Source organism: Scyliorhinus torazame, chromosome 10 (genome assembly GCF_047496885.1).
Source record: "Scyliorhinus torazame isolate Kashiwa2021f chromosome 10, sScyTor2.1, whole genome shotgun sequence".
In the NCBI taxonomy this organism is placed as follows: domain Eukaryota; kingdom Metazoa; phylum Chordata; class Chondrichthyes; order Carcharhiniformes; family Scyliorhinidae; genus Scyliorhinus; species Scyliorhinus torazame.
This window is the reverse complement of record NC_092716.1, coordinates 131,114,507-131,133,896: the sequence shown is the minus strand read 5'-3', so window position 1 is coordinate 131,133,896 and position 19,390 is coordinate 131,114,507. Positions and strand designations below refer to the sequence as shown.

The 19,390-nt window shown below is 46.6% G+C and overlaps 1 protein-coding gene across 15 annotated transcripts in view; it reads right to left on the bottom strand.

The window, feature by feature from the left end:
- madd (MAP-kinase activating death domain) overlaps nucleotides 1–19,390 on the bottom strand; it is a 439,970-nt gene that overhangs the window by 275,510 nt on the left and 145,070 nt on the right. For all 15 annotated transcript variants that reach the window (XM_072518747.1, XM_072518746.1, XM_072518754.1 and 12 more), the window contains 2 exons: nucleotides 10,796–11,099; nucleotides 1,127–1,258 (listed from right to left, as the gene is read on the bottom strand). In XM_072518747.1, the coding sequence (XP_072374848.1) occupies nucleotides 1,127–1,258; nucleotides 10,796–11,099 (436 nt within the window). The remainder of the gene's footprint in view (nucleotides 1–1,126; nucleotides 1,259–10,795; nucleotides 11,100–19,390) is intronic.

Here is a 19,390-nt window from a genome sequence, read left to right as displayed (position 1 = left end):
ATGCCCTAAGCAGGGTTAAATTCCTCATCATCATGTGCCAGGCTCAGTCTAATACAGTTTAAGGTGGTACACCGGGCACACATGACAGCGGCGAGGATGAGCAAGTTTTTCGGGGTAGAAGATAGATGTGCGAGGTGTGCGGGAAGCTCAGCTAACCATGTCTACATGTTTTGGGCATGCCTGAAACTTGGAGGATTCTGGCAGGGGTTTGCCAAGGCAATGTCCAAGGTGCTAGGTGTAAGAGATGCCGATCTTTGGAGTGCCAGAAGACCCGGGAGTTCAGGGAGTGAAAGAGGCCGACGATTTGGCCTTTGCCTCCCTGGTAGCCCGGAGATGGATCCTTTTAATGTGGAGGGACTCGAAGCCCCCGAGTGTGAGACTTGGGTCAATGACATGCCTGGGTTTCTCAAGCTGGAGAAAATAAAGTTTGCCTTGAGGGGGTCAATGCTGGGGTTCTCTCGGAGGTGGCATCCGTTCGTCGACTTTCTCGGGGAAAATTAAAATGTCAGCAGAAGCAGCATTCTGAAGGGGGGGGGGGGGGGCGGGCGGGTAGGTGCAATATGGTTAAGGGACATACAGAAGGGGTTGGGTGGGAAATGTCGAGTTTACCATGTTGATGTTTATGTTACTACTGTTTTGTTTGTTATTGTTATAAAAATTTTGCAAATGCTTCAATAAAAATATTTTTTTTCAAAAGTAATAATCGCTTATTGTCACAAGTAGGCTTCAGTAAAGTTACTGTGAAAAGCCCCTAGTCGCCACATTCCGGCGCCTGTTCGGGGAGGCCGGTACAGGAATTGAACCCGCGCTGCTGCCTTGTTCTGCATTACAAACCAGCTGTTTAGCCCACTGTGCATAACCAGCCCATTCAAATTCACAAATGATGTAGTGGAATTTGAACTCTCATCATTGCAACATTAGTCCAGGTTTCTGGATTACTAGTACAGAAACACTGCGCCACGTTTCCCCACTACAATTGTCACAGAACACACAGAGACAACATTATTATGGCCACTAACCACCCATTTACTCTCCTTCTATATCCCTTGTGGACTGTATCCCATCTAGCACTGTATCATTGGAAGCCTGGACTCTAGTTGAATAACTGCTTCCACTGCTACCATACCTGTTCTGCCGATGCCATGCAGGTGGGAAGCAAGGGGATAACTGGGAACATGTATTCCAATGGATAGAGCATTGCCACAAACGCCATCACACTCATGGAGAGTGCATTGTAGTCACGGGACTGTAGCACCACCTGTAAAGAAAATGGTCTGATTAGTAAGTTCGCAGACGACACAAAAATTGGTGGAGTTGCGGATAGTGAGGATGATTGTCAGAGGATACAGCAAGATATAAACTGGTTGGAGTCTTGGGCGGAGAAATGGCAGATGGAGTTTAATTTGGGCAAGTGTGAGGTAATGCACTTTGGAAGGTCCAATAAATGTAGGAATTACACAATAAATGGGAGAACTCTTTTGAGTACTGACTGGCAGAGAGATCTGGGCGCGCATGTCCACTGATCACTGTAAGTGGCAACACATGTGGATAAGGTGGCCAACAAGGCATACAGCATGCTGGCCTTCATCGGTCGGGGCATTGAACATAAAATTTGGCAAGTCATGTTGCAGCTGCACGGGGCCTTAGTTAGGCCTCATTTGGAATATTGTGTTCAATTCTGGTCACCACACTACCAGAAGGTTCTGGATGCTTTGGAGAGGGTACAGAAGCGGTTTACTAGGATGTTGCCTGGTATGGAGAGCATTAGCTATGAGGAGAGGTTAGATAAGCTCGGTCTGTTCTCACTGGAACGACAAGAGGTTGAGAGGTGACCTGATAGAGGTCTACAACATTATGAGTGCCATGGACAGAGTGGATAGTCAGATGCTCTTTCCTAGCGTAGGAGAGTCAAATACTAGGGGACATAGGTTTAAAGTGCGTGGGGAAAAGTTTAGAAGAGGTACAAGGCAAGTTATTTTTTTTTTTACACAGAGGGTGGTAAATATATGGAATGTGCTGCCTGGGGAGGTGGTGGGAGCAGGTATGATAGCGGCATTTAAGGGGCAGCTGGACAAATATATGAATAGGGTGGGAATGGCAGGAGACGGACTCCGTAAGCGCATACGGTTTTAGTTTAGGCAGGTACCATGGTCAGCACAGGTTTGGAGGGCCGAAGGGCCTGTTCCTGTGCTGTATTGTTCTTTGAAGTGGTCAACAATGCAAAGCCCAGGGAGCCACCTCAGCTGCCAGTTATACAGTCAGCCAAAGTAAAGATGGAGCGACACAGCATTAACTTTTTTTAAATAAATTTAGAATACCCAGTTCATTCTGTCCAATTAGTGGAGGCAATTTAGCGTGGCCAATCCACTTACCCTACACATCTTTTGGGTTGTGGGGGCGAAACCCATGCAAGCACGGGGAGAATGTGCAAACTCCACATGGACAGTGATCCAACCTGGGACCTCGCCGCTATGAGGCAGCAGTGCTAACCAGTGCGCCACCATGCTGCCCTCACCTTATTAAATACCAATTCCTGATGGAGCAACACAGCATCAACTTATTAAATACAAGTTTAATCAAATATAGCCAAGGGAAGCAATTGAAACTGCCAATCTGACCGAAGCACTAATTAGAGTGCTCGATGCTGATTATTATTCCAGTCATTAATCTATCTGAAGATCTAGCTCACCTTCATCAATCTACCTACACTGCAACTGGGGACCTTCCCTCTATCCCACTTGTGTGAAATGGGATTGAAGCTGTAACCCTCATCACGTCACTTTTTATCATCGGGTTCTGTTGAATTGTGGCCCTCATATATTGTCAGGGCTCAGTGTAAAACAGGACTCAGTGGCCACTGTTTAATTTTCACATCAGACCTGATGACTCCAGACCCAATCTCACCACCATTACGTTCTGATGCTTGGCCGGATGGAATTAGTGCAGTAGAGAATGTCTAGTTTGTGATTAGTTCAATGTTTATTGATTAACAATAATGCGGGTCAGATAACAATTTGAAAACTACTAAAATCACTATTAAATTATAAAATTATTAAAGAGCTATTACAAATGCGATTATCCACTATGACGACTATCTCCAAACCCCACGAGGTTGCAGTGCCACGTGGTTGTTCTTTACTGCCACCTGCTGGTTGGAGGTCGTATCTGTTAATATTTATGCAACTGCTTTTGCATATTATCTCAACCACCACCTCTGTTAACACTTCCTGAATCAGACTGCTCTTCCAACAGCCAGTTCACATGAGCAAAACCTCTTCCAATTCAGTGTTACAAAGACTGAATTCATTGTGTTTGATGAGTGCTCCAAACTGTTCCTTAAAGCAACTGACTCCATCATGCTGAGATTATTGCAGTCTGCTCACAACCTTGGTGTCAAATTGACCCCAAGAGAAGCTTCCAACCTCATATTTGTGCCATCACTAAAACCAACCCACAAGACCATCAGACATAGGAGCAGAATTAGGCCACTCGGCCCATCGAGTCTGATCCGCCATTCAATCATGGCTGATATTTTCTCATCCCCATTATCCTGCCTTTTCCCCATAACCATTGATCCCCTTATTAATCAAGAACCTATCTATCCGTCTTTTTTTTTAATATATATTTTTATTCTCCATTTTCACATTTTCTTCAGAATTTACCCCCCACCAACAAACAGTAAACGGTAACGAATACAATGTCAATCCCCTTATCAACAACAACGATCCCATCCTCCCACGACCCCTCAAATAACGGCCCACCTGACAATATATGCATCAAATAAACTAAACCTTCCAAGGAGGAAAAAAGGAAAAAAGAAAAAGGAATCAGGAATCGCCCCTGGTCACCGTTGACACATATAGTCCACCCCCCCCAACCCCCCCCCTAATATTCAATGCCACCCAATCCCCGAAAGAGTATCGTGAATGGCACCCATGAATTGTAGACACCCCCCTCCTCCTCACCCAGACTCCTTCCCTCCATTTCCTCTTGTAAACTCCTCCCCCAACCTCGGTTCCTTCTCCCAACTTTTCACCCCGGCTAGACTCACCGAAACCTGTTTTACCAGGCTCCGATGGCCGCAGCCCCTCCCCCCAGCTCACTCCCGTTCACTGGCCGCCCGGGTCTCCTTCTCCCTTGCCCGGTCCCAGAAAAACCAAGAAATCCCCTTCACCACACAACCCCAGCATACACACTCAAGCCCCAAAGAACCATCATTGCAAATGAAAGCCCCAACTCTCCCCTTGTCCAAATATACAGCGTCGACTCATTTAGTACATACACCAACACGCAGTGAAAAAATAAAGTTACATGAAGCTACATCGACCCACTCTCAGTCCCATTTCTCAATTCTGCCACAGTCCTTCTGCCTTCGTAAATTCCTCCGCCGCTTCCGCCATCCCAAAATAAAAGTCTTTGGATTTGTAGGTCACCCTCAACTTAGCTGGATATACTATGCCGCACTGCACCTTGCTGATGTACAGTGCCTTCTTCACCCGGCTGAAGGCAGCCCGCCTCCTCGCCAGCTCCACCGTAAAGTCCTGGTATATGCATATACCAGCTCCAGCCCACTCCACCACCCGCTTCTGCTTTGCCCAGCACAGGACCTTCTCCTTTACACTGTACCCACAGTAACACACAGTTACTACTCTTGGCGGCTCACACGCCTTTGGTATAGGCCTCCACGACCGATGAGACCAATTCAGTTTGTATCGAGATGGATCGTCCCCCTTGGTCTCTGTCACCTTCCGTAACTCCTTCCCCATCGAAGTGAGTTGATCACTGTGCTGCGATAATACCTCTTCCATTTCCTTCAGCGTCTCACCTTGCTCCCTCACCTCCGCTGCTGCGCTTGATACCGCCGCCCTCACTGGGGCAATCGCCTCCTCCACCAGCACTTTCAATACTGCCCCCATCTCCTTCTTCATCGCTTCCATGTGCTTTGTGAACTGTTTTTCAAGTTCCACAACCATCACTTTGGTCATTTCTTCTGCTGTGAGCAATGGGCCTCCCCTGGTGCTCCAGCCTCCGCTTTCCTTCCAGTTCCTGCGCTGACTTTTCCACTCACCGGCGAACTTTCATTAACCGCCTTTTTCACGGCCGTTTTTTTCCCAAGCTTGGACATTTCTCCTCAGTTCCTTCTTACAGCTTTTTCAGCCTCTGTTGTCCCTGGGACCTGGCGTTAAAACCCAAAAATTTCTATTCCCGAGCGGGAGCCCTCCAATGTGCGGCTGCCTCCCGTCCGCCATCACCGGAAGTCCCCCTATTTATCTGTCTTAAAGACACTCAGAAGGCCTTCACAGCCTTCTGCGGCAAAGAGTTCCACAGATTCACCACCCTCTGGCTGAAGAAATTCCTCCTCATCTATATATATGTTTCTGGAACATACCTCTTCATTCACCTGAGGAAGGAGCAATGCTCCGAAAGCTAGTGACATCGAAACAAACCTGTTGGACTTTAACCTGGTGTTGTAAGACTTCGTACTGTGCTCACCCCAGTCCAATGCCGGCATCTCCACATCCTGTTTTAAAGGATCATCCCTTTAGTCTGAGATGGTGTCCTCTGGTTCTAGTTTTTCCTACAAGTGTAAACATCCTCTCCACGTCCAGCCCATTTGCACCTGACTTTGCCTCAATTTAGCTGTTACTGAGAGTAATATTTATTCCTGTGTTACCTGTAAATTTCACCGTGTCAATGCACTCTTCCCACATTTTATCCTATGGAAACTTAAGATCATCCAAAACACTACTGTGTGTGGCTTGACCCGCATCAAGTCCCATCTCCTCTGTGCTCATTCAGCTACATTGGTTCCCAGTTAAGCAATGATTTGATTTGAAAATGTTCACCTTGCTTTAAATTGCTCCACAGTCTCAACCCCCTGACATCTGTAATCTCCTCCCGCCCCACACCCAACGAGATATCTGCTTATTCAGCTCAGCACATTTGATGACGTTAAACTCCAACAGGTTTGTTTCGAATCACGAGCTTTCGGAGCATAGCTCCTTCCTCAGGTGAAGGAGCTGTGGTCCGAAAGCTAGTGATTCGAAACAAACCTGTTGGACTTTAACCTGGTGTTATAAGACTTCTTACTGTGCCCACCCTAGTCCAACTCTGGCATCTCCACATGATGACGTTATAGGCATTGTATAAATCTAAGTTATTGCTCTGCAGTCAGTTGTAACACTTGACCCTCACCGGCAAGGTTCAGTGTGGTTTGGATTGAGCTACGATTTAGCCCCAACACGATTCAGAGTGGAGTAATGTTAAAATCATGATTCAGATCACTGTTTAGTGCAAATTCTTTTTTAATCAGATGCAAAGCCAGTTTTGAAACCAACACAAATTTGACTCATTTTAGAACAAATATGATGCCGCATGATCAGGTGCTAACACTGCGGGAAAATAGAGACTTTTGTCATGATATTCAAACACACACATCATGATAGACACACCAACAGACAAATCAGAACACACAACACCACAACCAATCACAGAAAGATATAAAAGCACAAACACGACACCTGGTGGTCAGTATTAGCTGGAGACAAGGACAAGGACAGACCTGCTACACGACACACTCAGGAAGACAGCACGTGCAGAGTATCCAGAACGAACTGTATAAAAGAGTTAAAATAAAATAGAGTTGTACCACATACAACTGCGTTGGCTCATCTGTGCACCAGAGCACCCAACACCACATGGTACAGGAGTGGATCGATACCTGCCGGTATACCTCAGTGTACACAGACAACCAGCAATGCCCAGGCAAAATGATAGAGCTCCCGGTTCCGCAGCCGCTCCAGTGCCACGGCGATCTCCGCGAAAACTGGCGGCGATTCCGGCAAGTGTTCGAATTGTTCCTGGTGGCAGCTGAACTCCAAGACCTGGATGATAGCGAAAAAATTGAATTTCTCCTCACCATCGCCGGTGCAAGGGCAAGAGAAATATTCACAAGGTTCAGGTTCTTCAGGAGGCAGCAAAGGTACGATTACCAGCCACTCCTGGACAAATTCTCCAAGTACTGTGACGAAAACGCAATCCAATCGGCAAGTAAAGGTAAGAAAAGCGGCAGTACTCACCTCGTGGCCGGGATCCCGGAGCCCGAATTCCCAGAGGCCGAAATCCCGGGCCTGAGAGAGGGCTGGGTCGAGGTCGGCGGCCATCTTGCTAAAGGTATCACGCTAGCACAGTTGCGCGAGCAGTGCGCAGAACCGGAAGTTTCGTTTGCGCATGCGCGAGATGCTGCGCATGCGCAGTCAAGAAAACGGCCATCGGTAAAGGAACAGCGATCTGCGCATGCGTAGTCGCTTCCTACGCGCTACATACCGAGCGTCAGGATGTCAGAGGCCCCAGACCGCACCAATTTAAAGGGGAAACGTCCCAAATCCAATTTAAAAGGGAAACGTCCCAAATCAAAAAAACAAAAATCTGTTAAAGCTGTAAAACAACCTTCCCTCACCTGGAATGACAGCACATTGCCGCAAATTGACCCAGGAGATGAATCTGACCTCCGAAGAACCCTCCAACAAGCAGTTACCTACGCACAAGCCGATGATTCCGACCTCGAATACTTCGATGACGATCTTTACGGTGTTTCCGGACCTCGCGAGCCCAATGATAGCTCCGTGGTCCTATACGACTATGACTCGGACGAACCTTTCGTGTTGCACATTGGCGACCCTCACATTGAATCCGACGCAGATGCGGATTCATTTTTCGGATTTGAAGATCTTCAACCCAGCAGATATGACGTCCCAACTTATCAGTGCCGGATGATGCTGCAGCCTGACATTAACAGACAGGGAGCGGTGCAAGCCCACAGAGAGCGGCCTGCTGCCACACAGAGCATGGTCCACGTCCCGCTCAGCGTTCCCGACTCTATGAAAGAAGGCATGCAAGACTCCAGAGCGCAGTCCTTGCATGAACAAGAAGTGACTCCAGTGTCACAAGCCTCCACAGAGAGCTCGTGGACAGCCTCCACGATAGAAGAAACGCAAGACTCCAATGTGCAGTCCTTGCAGGAACAAGACCATGAGGGTCTAGCAACCTCTCCTGACCAACCAGCGGCAGACTATGCAAGTCTGCCATGCTCACGTGAACAGCAAGAAGGCTATAACAGCCTACCATGCTCCACTGCACAGCAGCATGACCATGACGGTCTCTCATGCTACAATGAAGGGCACAGCGCTGATGACTGTTCAAGCCCAACTGAAGACAAGCCAAAGGAATCTCCTCTTCCAAGCCCGAAGGAAAAAGGTTCACGCGCTGACCTTCAGAATCACTGTAGCCGAACAGAGATTAATAATGTTGCACGGTCACAGAAGGATACTGAGGATTTGCTAAAGAAATTACCTGTATGTTTAACCACACTAACCCCAGTGATTAAGCAGTTATGTATGGGGAGTATAATGTGGGCAATTGAGAACAGTAAAAGAGAGACTGTGACCATGCCAGTCCCAGCAAAATCAGACCCAGAGACCATGAAGGCATGTACATTAGACAAAGATACATATGAGGTACCTGAGAAGAAAAGCCCAAATGAAGGACAACGGCAAGACAATGACAGTCCACCGACATGGTGTGCACCACCAGATGAAAACTCTGACAATTTACCCAACCCTAGTGAACAGCAAGCTGCTAATGAGGATCTATCCACGGGATGTGAGACGAGTGACGACAGCATCCCACTTCCCATGCAAAAGGTGCAAGGTGACAGACCTCACCTAGTGCGTACCGAGGCACTCGACGATCACGGTGGGACCACTGACGACTGCGGTGGCGGCGCACCGCTTCCACCCTCGATGGCTCGAGCCTCTCCACTGGTCGGTGCATTCCTGCATGTTCTGACTCCAGAAGTGCAGCTTCAGGGAATCTCGGCTGCCTCCAGTGAACCTGTTGGGACACGGACGGGGAGCATCGACGGAAGGCAGACCGGACTCCAGATGGGGAGCAGCCAAGCGCCGACTCTGATTCACGCACGCCAGACCTTGCTCCGGACGGGCGGTGTCGCGGCCTCGGTGATGGCACACTCAGGGTGACGGCGGATGCCACGGCGACAGGGAATGGATCGCGTGGCAGTCCCACTGGGTCGGCAGTGGCGACCAGCACCGGCGGTCCAAGACGGACACACCAATTCGCGCCATCGCCAGACGTTGATGCGAGCAACAATTCTCTCTCCAAGGCGACATGCTTCGACGTTTCTCTGCGGAGTCGCCCTTCTGGCACAGCAGGTGGCCGGAACCAGCGTGCACGGTCTCGGCCAACTTCCACATCTGGCACAGTCATCGCCTTGCATGATATTAGTGATGGTGCTTCTTCAATGGCAACGACCCATCGGCTACAAGATGCCGTCCACCACAAACATAAAAAGAAAAAAGACTCCACCTTGTTCCTGGCATGCAGGGCGGATGGATTAGGGCGTAGGCGCAATCAGCGAGCTTTGCGCCGCCTTCCACGCTCGCAACTGAACCGTACGCACACGCCGGATCCTCCACTGGTTCCCAAGGATGACTTCGTGGAGATGCCACGGATCATGCCCCTTCCATCGCCACCCGTGACCAGGCCACAGCAGCTAAAATCCTCCCCATGCAGAAGCTAAGGCTGTTTCTGGGACCTTGCCACCTGTCAAATCCAGGGCAAACTTTATTGAAGCAGACAAGTATTTTCCCACTTTTGAGTTGGCATGCCAGTCAAAATGTCCCCGCATAGTCAGCACATCATCTGACTGTTTACAGAAATTAATTGATAGAATTATAGAGACAATATGTGGTTGTTCTCAAGGACCACAAACCGACGAAGGTGTTCAGTTGCAGATAATTAAGGCCTTACTAACTACAGTAACATCTCAGCACATAGAAATACGCGAAGGAACTGTGTTACAGGCTGTTAGAACGCGCTACAATATATACCTGGCAAAAAAAAACTTAGTAAACCAAACCACAGCCAAGGCAACACTAACAAAGATGTTGAATGTTATATTTGCACGAATGAAAAACCAAGCACTGCACGAAGTACAACAAATGGAAAAGTAGAGACTTCGGCAACAGCATCACCTCCAACAGTCCAAGGTGAACCAGTGTGAACCCAAATCTCCACAGCTGAACCGGCTTGAGGACCAGCCTATTCTTGAGGCGGTCACCTATTAGACTGGACTTATAACGCTGTTCATACGTTCAAAAAGTCAAATACTTCTGTATTATAACCTGTTGTTGTTTATCATTCCAGATATCGTCTGACCGGACCACTGTTCCAAGTTGGTTTTTTTTCTCGCATTCATGTTTTGTTATGGTACAACCTTGTTAGTGTGACGCACCCGACATCGCCCCATGTAAATAGTTACGTCATATACACACGCTGTACACAACACACGCACACACTCTTAGATGCACTCACGACACGATTATATTTATAACCACGTAGGCACATATCTTTGTAAAAAGGGGGGATGGCATGATATTCAAACACACACATCATGATAGACACACCAACAGACAAATCAGAACACACAACACCACAACCAATCACAGAAAGATATAAAAGCACAAACACGACACCTGGTGGTCAGTATTAGCTGGAGACAAGGACAAGGACAGACCTGCTACACGACACACTCAGGAAGACAGCACGTGCAGAGTATCCAGAACGAACTGTATAAAAGAGTTAAAATAAAATAGAGTTGTACCACATACAACTGTGTTGGCTCATCTGTGCACCAGAGCACCCAACACCACAACTTTGTCTACTTTTGACCATCTGTTTAACACATTGAGCATGGAGACATCATGCTCCTCCTCACCTTGTGTTCCAGTAGGATGCAGCTGAGCACCTGAAGGCAGGGTTCTACTCCGAGCAGCTCAAGAGGAAGGTGCAGGGGGAAGTCCACCAGAGTGAAACGGGCCATGTCTGGGAGGGCAAAGGTGAGTGCTGGCTGGAGCTCCCGGGGCAGTATCTCCACATCCACCCTTTTCTGGCCAGGGACAGGCACAGGGGAGTGCAGCAGTCTGTAAATCCAAGACTCCATCTCTCGCACATCATGCAGGATAACACTGGACTTTTCATCCACAGTCAGAGAGCCAGTGAACAGCCTCCACATGGTATCTCTGTAAAACAAAAGAGGAGCCATCTTGTTACATGGTAGCATGCCGACGTACAGCAGGAGGAAAGAGTTAAGCGATTAGAACATTGCTTCTCAGCACAATGGCAGGACTGACTATCCAAAACCTTCCTATATAAATACTGTGGCTACCAGAGCAGGTCAGAGATTAGGAATCCTGCCCTGACCAACTCACCTCCTGACGACCCAAAGACTGTTCACCATCTACATGGCACAAGTCGGGTATGCAATGGAATACTCTCTACTTGCCTAGATGAGTGCAGATGTCTGGGAACATATCCACCACCACCTGGAGGTTCTCCTTCAAGTCATCCACCATCTTAACTTTGTAAAGAACTTGTCTTTCAGCATTTTCTCTCGTCTAATCCTTACGTCCTTTTAATGCCTGTCCTGCTGGCTGGTTTAAAAATCAGAGTTCTGGTTTTTCACTGCAACCACACTGCAAACTGCCATTTGAACTAGCCCAGGACTTCCCCTTGATGCTCTGTGGCAAAGCCCGTGATGTTAGCATTGCCGGCGGAGGTGGTAGAGGCGGGCATGATAGTGTCATTTAAGATGTATCTAGACAGATACATGAATGGGCAGGGAGCAGAGGGATACCGATCCTTAGAAAATAGGCGACAGTTTTAGTTAGAGGATCTGGATCGGCGCAGGCTTGGAGGGCCGAATGGCCTGTTCCTGTGCTGTAATTTTTCTTTGTTCTTTGTTCTAGATTTGGCAAGCAGCCAATCAATATGTCTGAAATTTTGGGGCATCTCCTGCTCTCGCATGCGATCGGTGAAGCCATTCAAAACCTTACAGAAGAAAGGCGAGTCTTGTGAAGAGTTCAATTTTGTCCTGAGTGATGAGATCCAAGCATGAGGCAGTTTTAAACTCTCTCCCTGCCTGGCGATTGATAGAGCATTCGGCAGCTTGCAGGTCTGACTGGAGACATCATTAGGAGATCGCTGGCTACAAAGACTGCTAGCGTCAGTAGCACAGAACCATCACATACCTCTTAATCCCTGTTTTTCTTTAACCTTTTCACCGTGTGTCTGTCTGTGTCTGTCTGGGTGGAGGGTGGGACGGGGTTTTGGGGATAGTTTGATTAACAGACCATTGTTCCATTCTTATCATTATACATCAATCTTTTTTTCTTGTTATAAATCTTTTTTTTTCATGTTTTACTTATAAATCTGGTGCCTGTAACATATTGGAGCAGTCTAGGGACAGGTTTATAAGAATTATTTGTTAATTCACTTATGTGGAGACTCCGGGTCGAGGAGGGCTGGAATTGATGGTGTGCTCACCCAGGGTGTCGTAACAACTTGGAAATAAATCGCCGTTCCTTCACTGGCGCTGGGTCAAAATCCTGGGAATTCCCTCCCTAACAGCACTGTGGGTGTACCTTCACCTCAGGGACTGCAACGATTCAAGAAGGCAGCTCACCTTCTCATGGGCAACTAAGAATGGGCAACAAATGCTGGTCTAGTCATCAACACTCCTGTCTAATGAGTAGATTTAAAAAAACATTTGTATTTGCTTTTAACAATACTGTATTTAAAACCCAGGAACAGTGGACAAAGGTATACAAAACCCACGATCACACAAGCGTTACCCTTCCAACTGTCAAAACAGGAGTACAGTGTGTCTCTCTTCGATCAAGCCAATTCTATATCCCCAACTACGCCCATAAAGTGCTTTCACTGAAAGACTGCCAGGAGGCAGTTGGAAGAGAGAGTAGAATTGGACACAGCAGCATACGGACAGACAGCAAGCGAGGAGTCCTGAATTGGGAGTGGGGGGTTTGCAAAGGCATGGGTGAGGTGGATTGCACACAGTAGGGTAGAGGAGCAGTAACAGCCTGGATACTACAGGAAGACTGATGCACAAAGGTGCTTTAGGCATGAACTTAGCTGTTACACCTCATAATCCACGTGCTGCTATCTGAAACCACCCAGTCAGGGATCCCTACATCAATCATGTTATCCACTCTACCCTGTCAGGAAATCAAATGTTACACCATTCAATCAGACTGGAACTTACAGATCTATATTAGCTTCTCAACAAACACTCCACATAGAAAAATCATTGCATTCTTCTGTAATCAATAAACAAGAACAAAACAACATTGATTTTGAACACTGAATACAATCTCAATCATACACATAATATTTCAAAGATCATTGTTCGTCAAGAAGAAACATTTTCTATATGAAATTACTTTCAAACTTAGGATATTTGTGTTCAAGCAAGGAGGGTTTCTCGGTAGACTTCAAAGCATCAGCAAATAATTTATTGAATGTCAAGAATAACACAGGTTAGGTACAGAGTAAAGCTCCCTCTATACTGTCCCCATCAAACATTCCCAGGCCAGGTACTGCACAGGGTTAGATACAGAGTAAAGCTCCCTCTACACTGTCCCCATCAAACATTCCCAGGCCAGGTACTGCACAGGGTTAGATACAGAGTAAAGCTCCCTCTACACTGTCCCCATCAAACACTCCCAGGACAGGTACTGCACAGGGTTAGATACAGAGTAAAGCTCCCTCTACACTGTCCCCATCAAACATTCCCAGGACAGGTACAGCACAGGGTTAGATATAGAGTAAAGCTCCCTCTACACTATCCCCATCAAACACTCCCAGGACAGGAACAGCACGGGGTTAGATACAGAGTAAAGCTCCCTCAACACTGTCCCTATTAAACATTCCCAGGACAGGTACAGCACGGGGTTAGATACAGAGTAAAGCTCCCTCTACACTGTCCCCATCAAACACTCCCAGGACAGATACCGCACGGGGTTAGAATTTTCACCCAGCATCTACCCTATCCATGCCTGTAAGAATCATATTTATTTATTACATAGTTGCAATTAGATAAAATTAGCCCAGGAATGAGTCCAGTGAACCTTCACTGCTGTCTCTCTATTACGAGTATCCTTCTTTAGGTACAGTAAGAAGTTTTACAACACCAGGTTAAAGTCCAACAGGTTTGTTTCGATGTAACTAGCTTTCGGAGCCCTGCTCCTTCCTCAGGTGAAGGAGGTTCACCTGAGGAAGGAGCAGCGCTCCGAAAGCTAGTGACATTGAAACAAGCCTGTTGGACTTTAACCTGGTGTTGTAAAACTTCTTACTGTGCTCACCCCAGTCCAACGCCGGCATCTCCACATTATGGCTTCTTTAGGTAAGGAGACCAAAACGATGTACAGTTTCTGGTGAGGTCTCACGAAGACCCTTTACAATTGCAGTAAGGCAATTTCACAGGATACTTACCAGTTGAAATCAGTGAAAACACAACATTAGCTGTTCCAATTACCAACTCCTTTGAGAGCGGGATCTTAGCACATTTCACTTCAGCCTCATTTTGTCCTGGAATCCTGTGCGCTTGAATCAGAATTTCAATTCCTTAACTCCCCTTCATCCTAACCAACCATAACCAGTCAAATAAGGTGAGTTAGTAAATCCCATTCAGAATCAGGTGACGAATGTGATATAAAATAGTTACTTTAGAGATACTAGTTAATGTAATGTAGAAATAAGCCACTTTGATTCTGGCAGTTAGGGACAAAGGAGTTTGAGACCGCATGGAAAAAGCAGGAAGAGGTGTGTCTATGAGAGTGATGCTGCATTGATAGGGGCCAGAGAAAGGGATTGGAAGTGAGCCAATCAGAATAGATCAAACAGGTCAGGAGGGACATAGGCTGACCTATGTCCGTCGAGTATGTGAAACTTGAGACCATTTGAATTGATTTGCAGAGATCCCTTTGTTTCTTTGTTCATTCGCTTTCTGGGATATAGGAAACTGGATGTCTCTTATATTTCTATGAAATGAATCAAGCTTGCAAGCTAAATAAATAACTTCTTTTTACGTGCGAATCCATCTCAACTTTTATTGAGGCCAGACTGACAGAGAAAGAAATTTGGGGATCCACATTTGGTGCCGAAACCCGGGATTTCTCAGGGCGATCCTGATCCAACTGCGAAATCAGAATTAGACTGATTATGAACAGGAGGATGGGGAACAAAGGGCCCTCAATGTAGAACTGGAAAACGACCGCGCATTGATTGTTCCCCTCTTCTTATCGTCTGATTAGTCTGGTCACTCGCGGTTGGCACAGAAAGACCGCCTCGACGAAATCACAGGTCAGTCTGGGGATTAGCACTTTAATTGATGGGATTTCATATTGTTGTTTCGGCTTGGGTTAGGGCTTTGGGCTGATGGGACTTTAGTAATGAAGGTTCAGTCTATTATATGGGTTCAGAGGCTGATGTGACTTCATTAATGAAGGTTCAGTCTATTATATGGGTTCAGAGGCTGATGTGACTTCATTAATGAAGGTTCAGTCTATTATATGGGTTCAGAGGCTGATGTGACTTCATTAATGAAGGTTCAGTCTATTATATGGGTTCAGGGGCTGATGGGACTTCAATAGATGGAGGTTCAGTCCAGTATAACTGTTTTTAAATCTGAAGATGGTTCAACTCTATGTGTGAGTGTTTTAAATATATAGTTGATTAAGCTAAAATTGTCTCCTTGGACTGTAAAGTTCCGAGGTCTAGTTGAGATTGTGAGGAATGCTGCATATTGGTTGAAGCAGAAGTCTCTCAAAGGGTTAACAGCAGCAGGCGGAGTTGAAAACAGACAGCGCTTCTCACTCAGGCTTTGAGATAACAGCAGCAGCCGTAGTGTAATCGGATACCTTTCCTTTGAGTCAGTGAACACCAGCAAAGTTACGTTTTGAATTAATTAAAGGAAACCAGTGGGTTTCTCCACCTCTTTGATAAAAGTTATTATTTTCGAAAGCAATTGATTGAAATTGCCAGAATCTTAAGTTTTACTTACTTGAAATAAGGTTTATCTCATTTTATCTGGAGATTAATAGAAACTTAAAGAAGATCATGGACACCATTTTAAAAAGTGTCAATCTGGAGATGATAGTTGATTTTGCTAATACTTATGTGTATGTAAAAGAAAAAAAAAACTTGTTAAAAGAAAAATTGTTAAGATAAAGAAATAATTAAGTTGTAAATGTTATACAAGTTTGTGTTAAGCAAATTGTAAATTTAGTTCTGAGTTGAGATCAGAGCTAAGCTTGCAAGTTGCAGTAATTCAATTTGAATTTTCAAACATTTTTAAGTTTTAAAAAAAAGAGAGCAAATAGAGAAAAGAAGGACACAGATCTTGAATGCGTTGAATAGCACATTTCAAAGGCCCATAAATCTTTCTGTTATCTTAGACCTAAAACCTAGGAAGATTGAAGAGCCAGAGGAATTTCTGGAGCATTTTAATGAAATCCACCGGGGGCAGTCAGGCGATTTGCTGTATCAAAATGGTCAGAATTCCCCTCAATACTGTGCTATGTTAATGCATTGCCTACCACCTTCCGTGGTTACTGCTGTGAAATGTAATAACATGAATTGGACAGAGAACGACCCTTCCCAGATGGCAAGGGCAGTCAGATTTTACTGGAAGGAGGGTGTAGGCCAAGAAGGAGGCTCAGTTACAAAGGTTAAGACTGAGTATGTAATGAAAAAGGATGATCTGCGACCCCAACAAGCGGCAGAAATGGTAGTTTACCAGCAGGAGCCCCAATATAGTGACTTTGGGTGGGTGGATCAGCGAAGAGGAGGATGAGACAACAGTGCTATATTTCTATCACCCCCCAGTGGTGGACGTTAGACGTTGAACAGTCACTGCATCACGTTACCCTGGCCTATGACAGAACTGGACGAAACAGGGAGTTGGAGGACAAATACCGGCCATTACTTGAGACCGAATGGCCAGTCAAGGTTACAGCCACAGTCACGGGAAAAGAAGGTACAGCCGATTTTGTTACAATATCACCACATTTATGGCCACAGTCAGCTTCGGTAAGCCCTCATATTACACGTCAGGTCCATGACCAGTACCATGCCAGGGATATGGGGCGAATGGTCAGCATCTTACCGCAGCTCGTCAGAATAGGTATGAGATATACCTTTTGAACAATCCACGTCTGACATTTAAATACTGTACCACTATCAATCCAGCCTGTTTTCTTAGTGGTCCCCCTGTCCATGAAGACGCACCTGGCCACGACTGTTTAGCCTTGATTCAGGAAACTACCACAATAAGGGGCGATTTGAGTGACATTTCGTCAGAACAACCTGACATGATTATGTGTGGTCAAATATCCCACCGGGGTTTAGTTAATGACCTACTGCAGGCCCTCCTTATGCCCGCGCAGATTTCCGTTATTAAATGCGCTGCCCACACGAATGGTACAACCCCAGTTGACGTTGGTAATGAACGAGCAGATCGTGCAGCGCGCACAGCCGCACAAATTCAGCAAGTGATGGTGCCTAAAATGTTAAGTCAGACTAAACGATCTACTATGAATATGTCTGCTTCTGACAAGCCAATGCCAACCATCCAAGACGTCATAAGGTTACAGGAGGACGCTCCTGAGAATGATAAACAAATGTGGAAACGGTTAGGTTGTACATATGATTCTGTTTCCTCTTTATGGACCACGCCTGCACATCAGACTTGTATGTCTGATGTGCTGGCTTTATGGGTCATTGAATGTGTACACTTTGCAACTCATTGTGGGGCTCGAGGGACTAGTGATTTGTTGCTGGACACTTGGTGGCACCCTAAAATGCAGGGGTTGGCCCAAAGTATCAGTAATCGGTGTTTGATTTGTCAGCAATATAACACCGGAAAAGGTATCCCTTGTGGGAAGGGGCAAACCCCGTTGCCCAGTGGTCCCTTTGAGACGCTCCAAATGGATTACATTGAGTTGGAAAGGTGTCAATGTTGTAAATATGTTTTGGTCATTGTGGATGTGTTCAGCAGATGGGTCGAGGCGTATCCGACTATCTATAGTAAAGCTGCTCCTGTGGTTAAAGTCTTGATGAGGGAAATCATTCCCCGGTACGGTATACCAGCTCAGTTAAGTTCTGATAATGGGCCTCATTTTATTGGACAAATTAACAAGGAGTTTTGCTCCCAGTTGGGCATACGCCAGCAGTTACACTGTGCTTACAGACCGCAGGCGGCCGGGTTGGTTGAGAGACACAATCAGACCCTCAAAACTAAATTGGCTAAATTAAGAGCAGACACGGGACTGACATGGCTTAAGTTGCTCCCCGTTGCCCTCTTCCAGCTGCGGGTTACACCTGCGGGACCGGCCCGGCTCTCTCCCGCCGAGATTCTTTATGGCAGGCCTCTTAGAACTCCTTGGAGCCTGTAGGTTCCCAGACGGGTTCAGTTTCATCAGATGACTGAAGAAATGACCGCCTATGTTCTAGCCCTTACGCAAGTGCTCAAGGAACTCCATGGCCAAGTCCGCGCGGCTCACAAGCCACCGCCCCCATTACCTAGCTCACTTTCAGTCCAGCCCGGCAGTTATGTCATGGTCAAAAATTGGACTAGGAAAGGGTCGGAGCCGCGATGGGACGGGCCCTTCCAAGTTCTCCTTACCACCCCCACAGCAGTTAAAGTGGAGGGGCGAAGTGCTTGGTTCCACCTACATCACTGTAAATTGAGTCCATCTCCACTACTGTAAAAGGTCGGATACTAACCTGCCTCCCTTCTCCAGTGCTATTTTACAGGTGTGGAGCATGATGGAGTGGCTACGCATCGTCTGTCTGATATTTGGCCTCACTTCGCTTGGCGTGTTATTGGCGATGGACATGGAAAAGGGGAATATTATGTATCTGTGTAGCCCCAACCAATCTACAAGGATACATCACCTATGCAAAGGTGATGTTCTTCGCTGCCCCCATATACGAGGACATGGTATCGACTCATGGAAGGTCATCAAAGTTAAGGAGAATGCAGGAGTCATGAAGCAGCTGCACCGGTCCCGGCGATGGGAAGGGAACATTATATGGACATTGCCTTGTTTTTGGAATACATGTAAATTTGATTTTGGATGTGTTAAGAGTGGTACAATAAAGGTAAAATCAGGCTGTCAGAAGAGTGTAGGAAGAGACCATGAGAAAGGGACTAGAGAGAGGACGGGGCGTATGAGAAGGGAAGTACAGCTAGAACGTAGGTTACCGGGAGATACACTTAAGTTAGTTAAAGGCCAAACTGAGGAAAACCCGGGTAGTAAACCTTGGGAGCCCTCGGGGCAATAACCAAGGAGTTGTCTCAGCTACGGTTGTTTGCAATGCAGAACCGGTATGCTCTTGACTATCTTCTGGCCCGTGAGGGTGGGGTATGCGCCATAGTACAGGGCAAGTGTATCATGGGTGTTCAGGACTTGACCGCTAACATTACTAAATTTATGGATCGCATACGGGATCA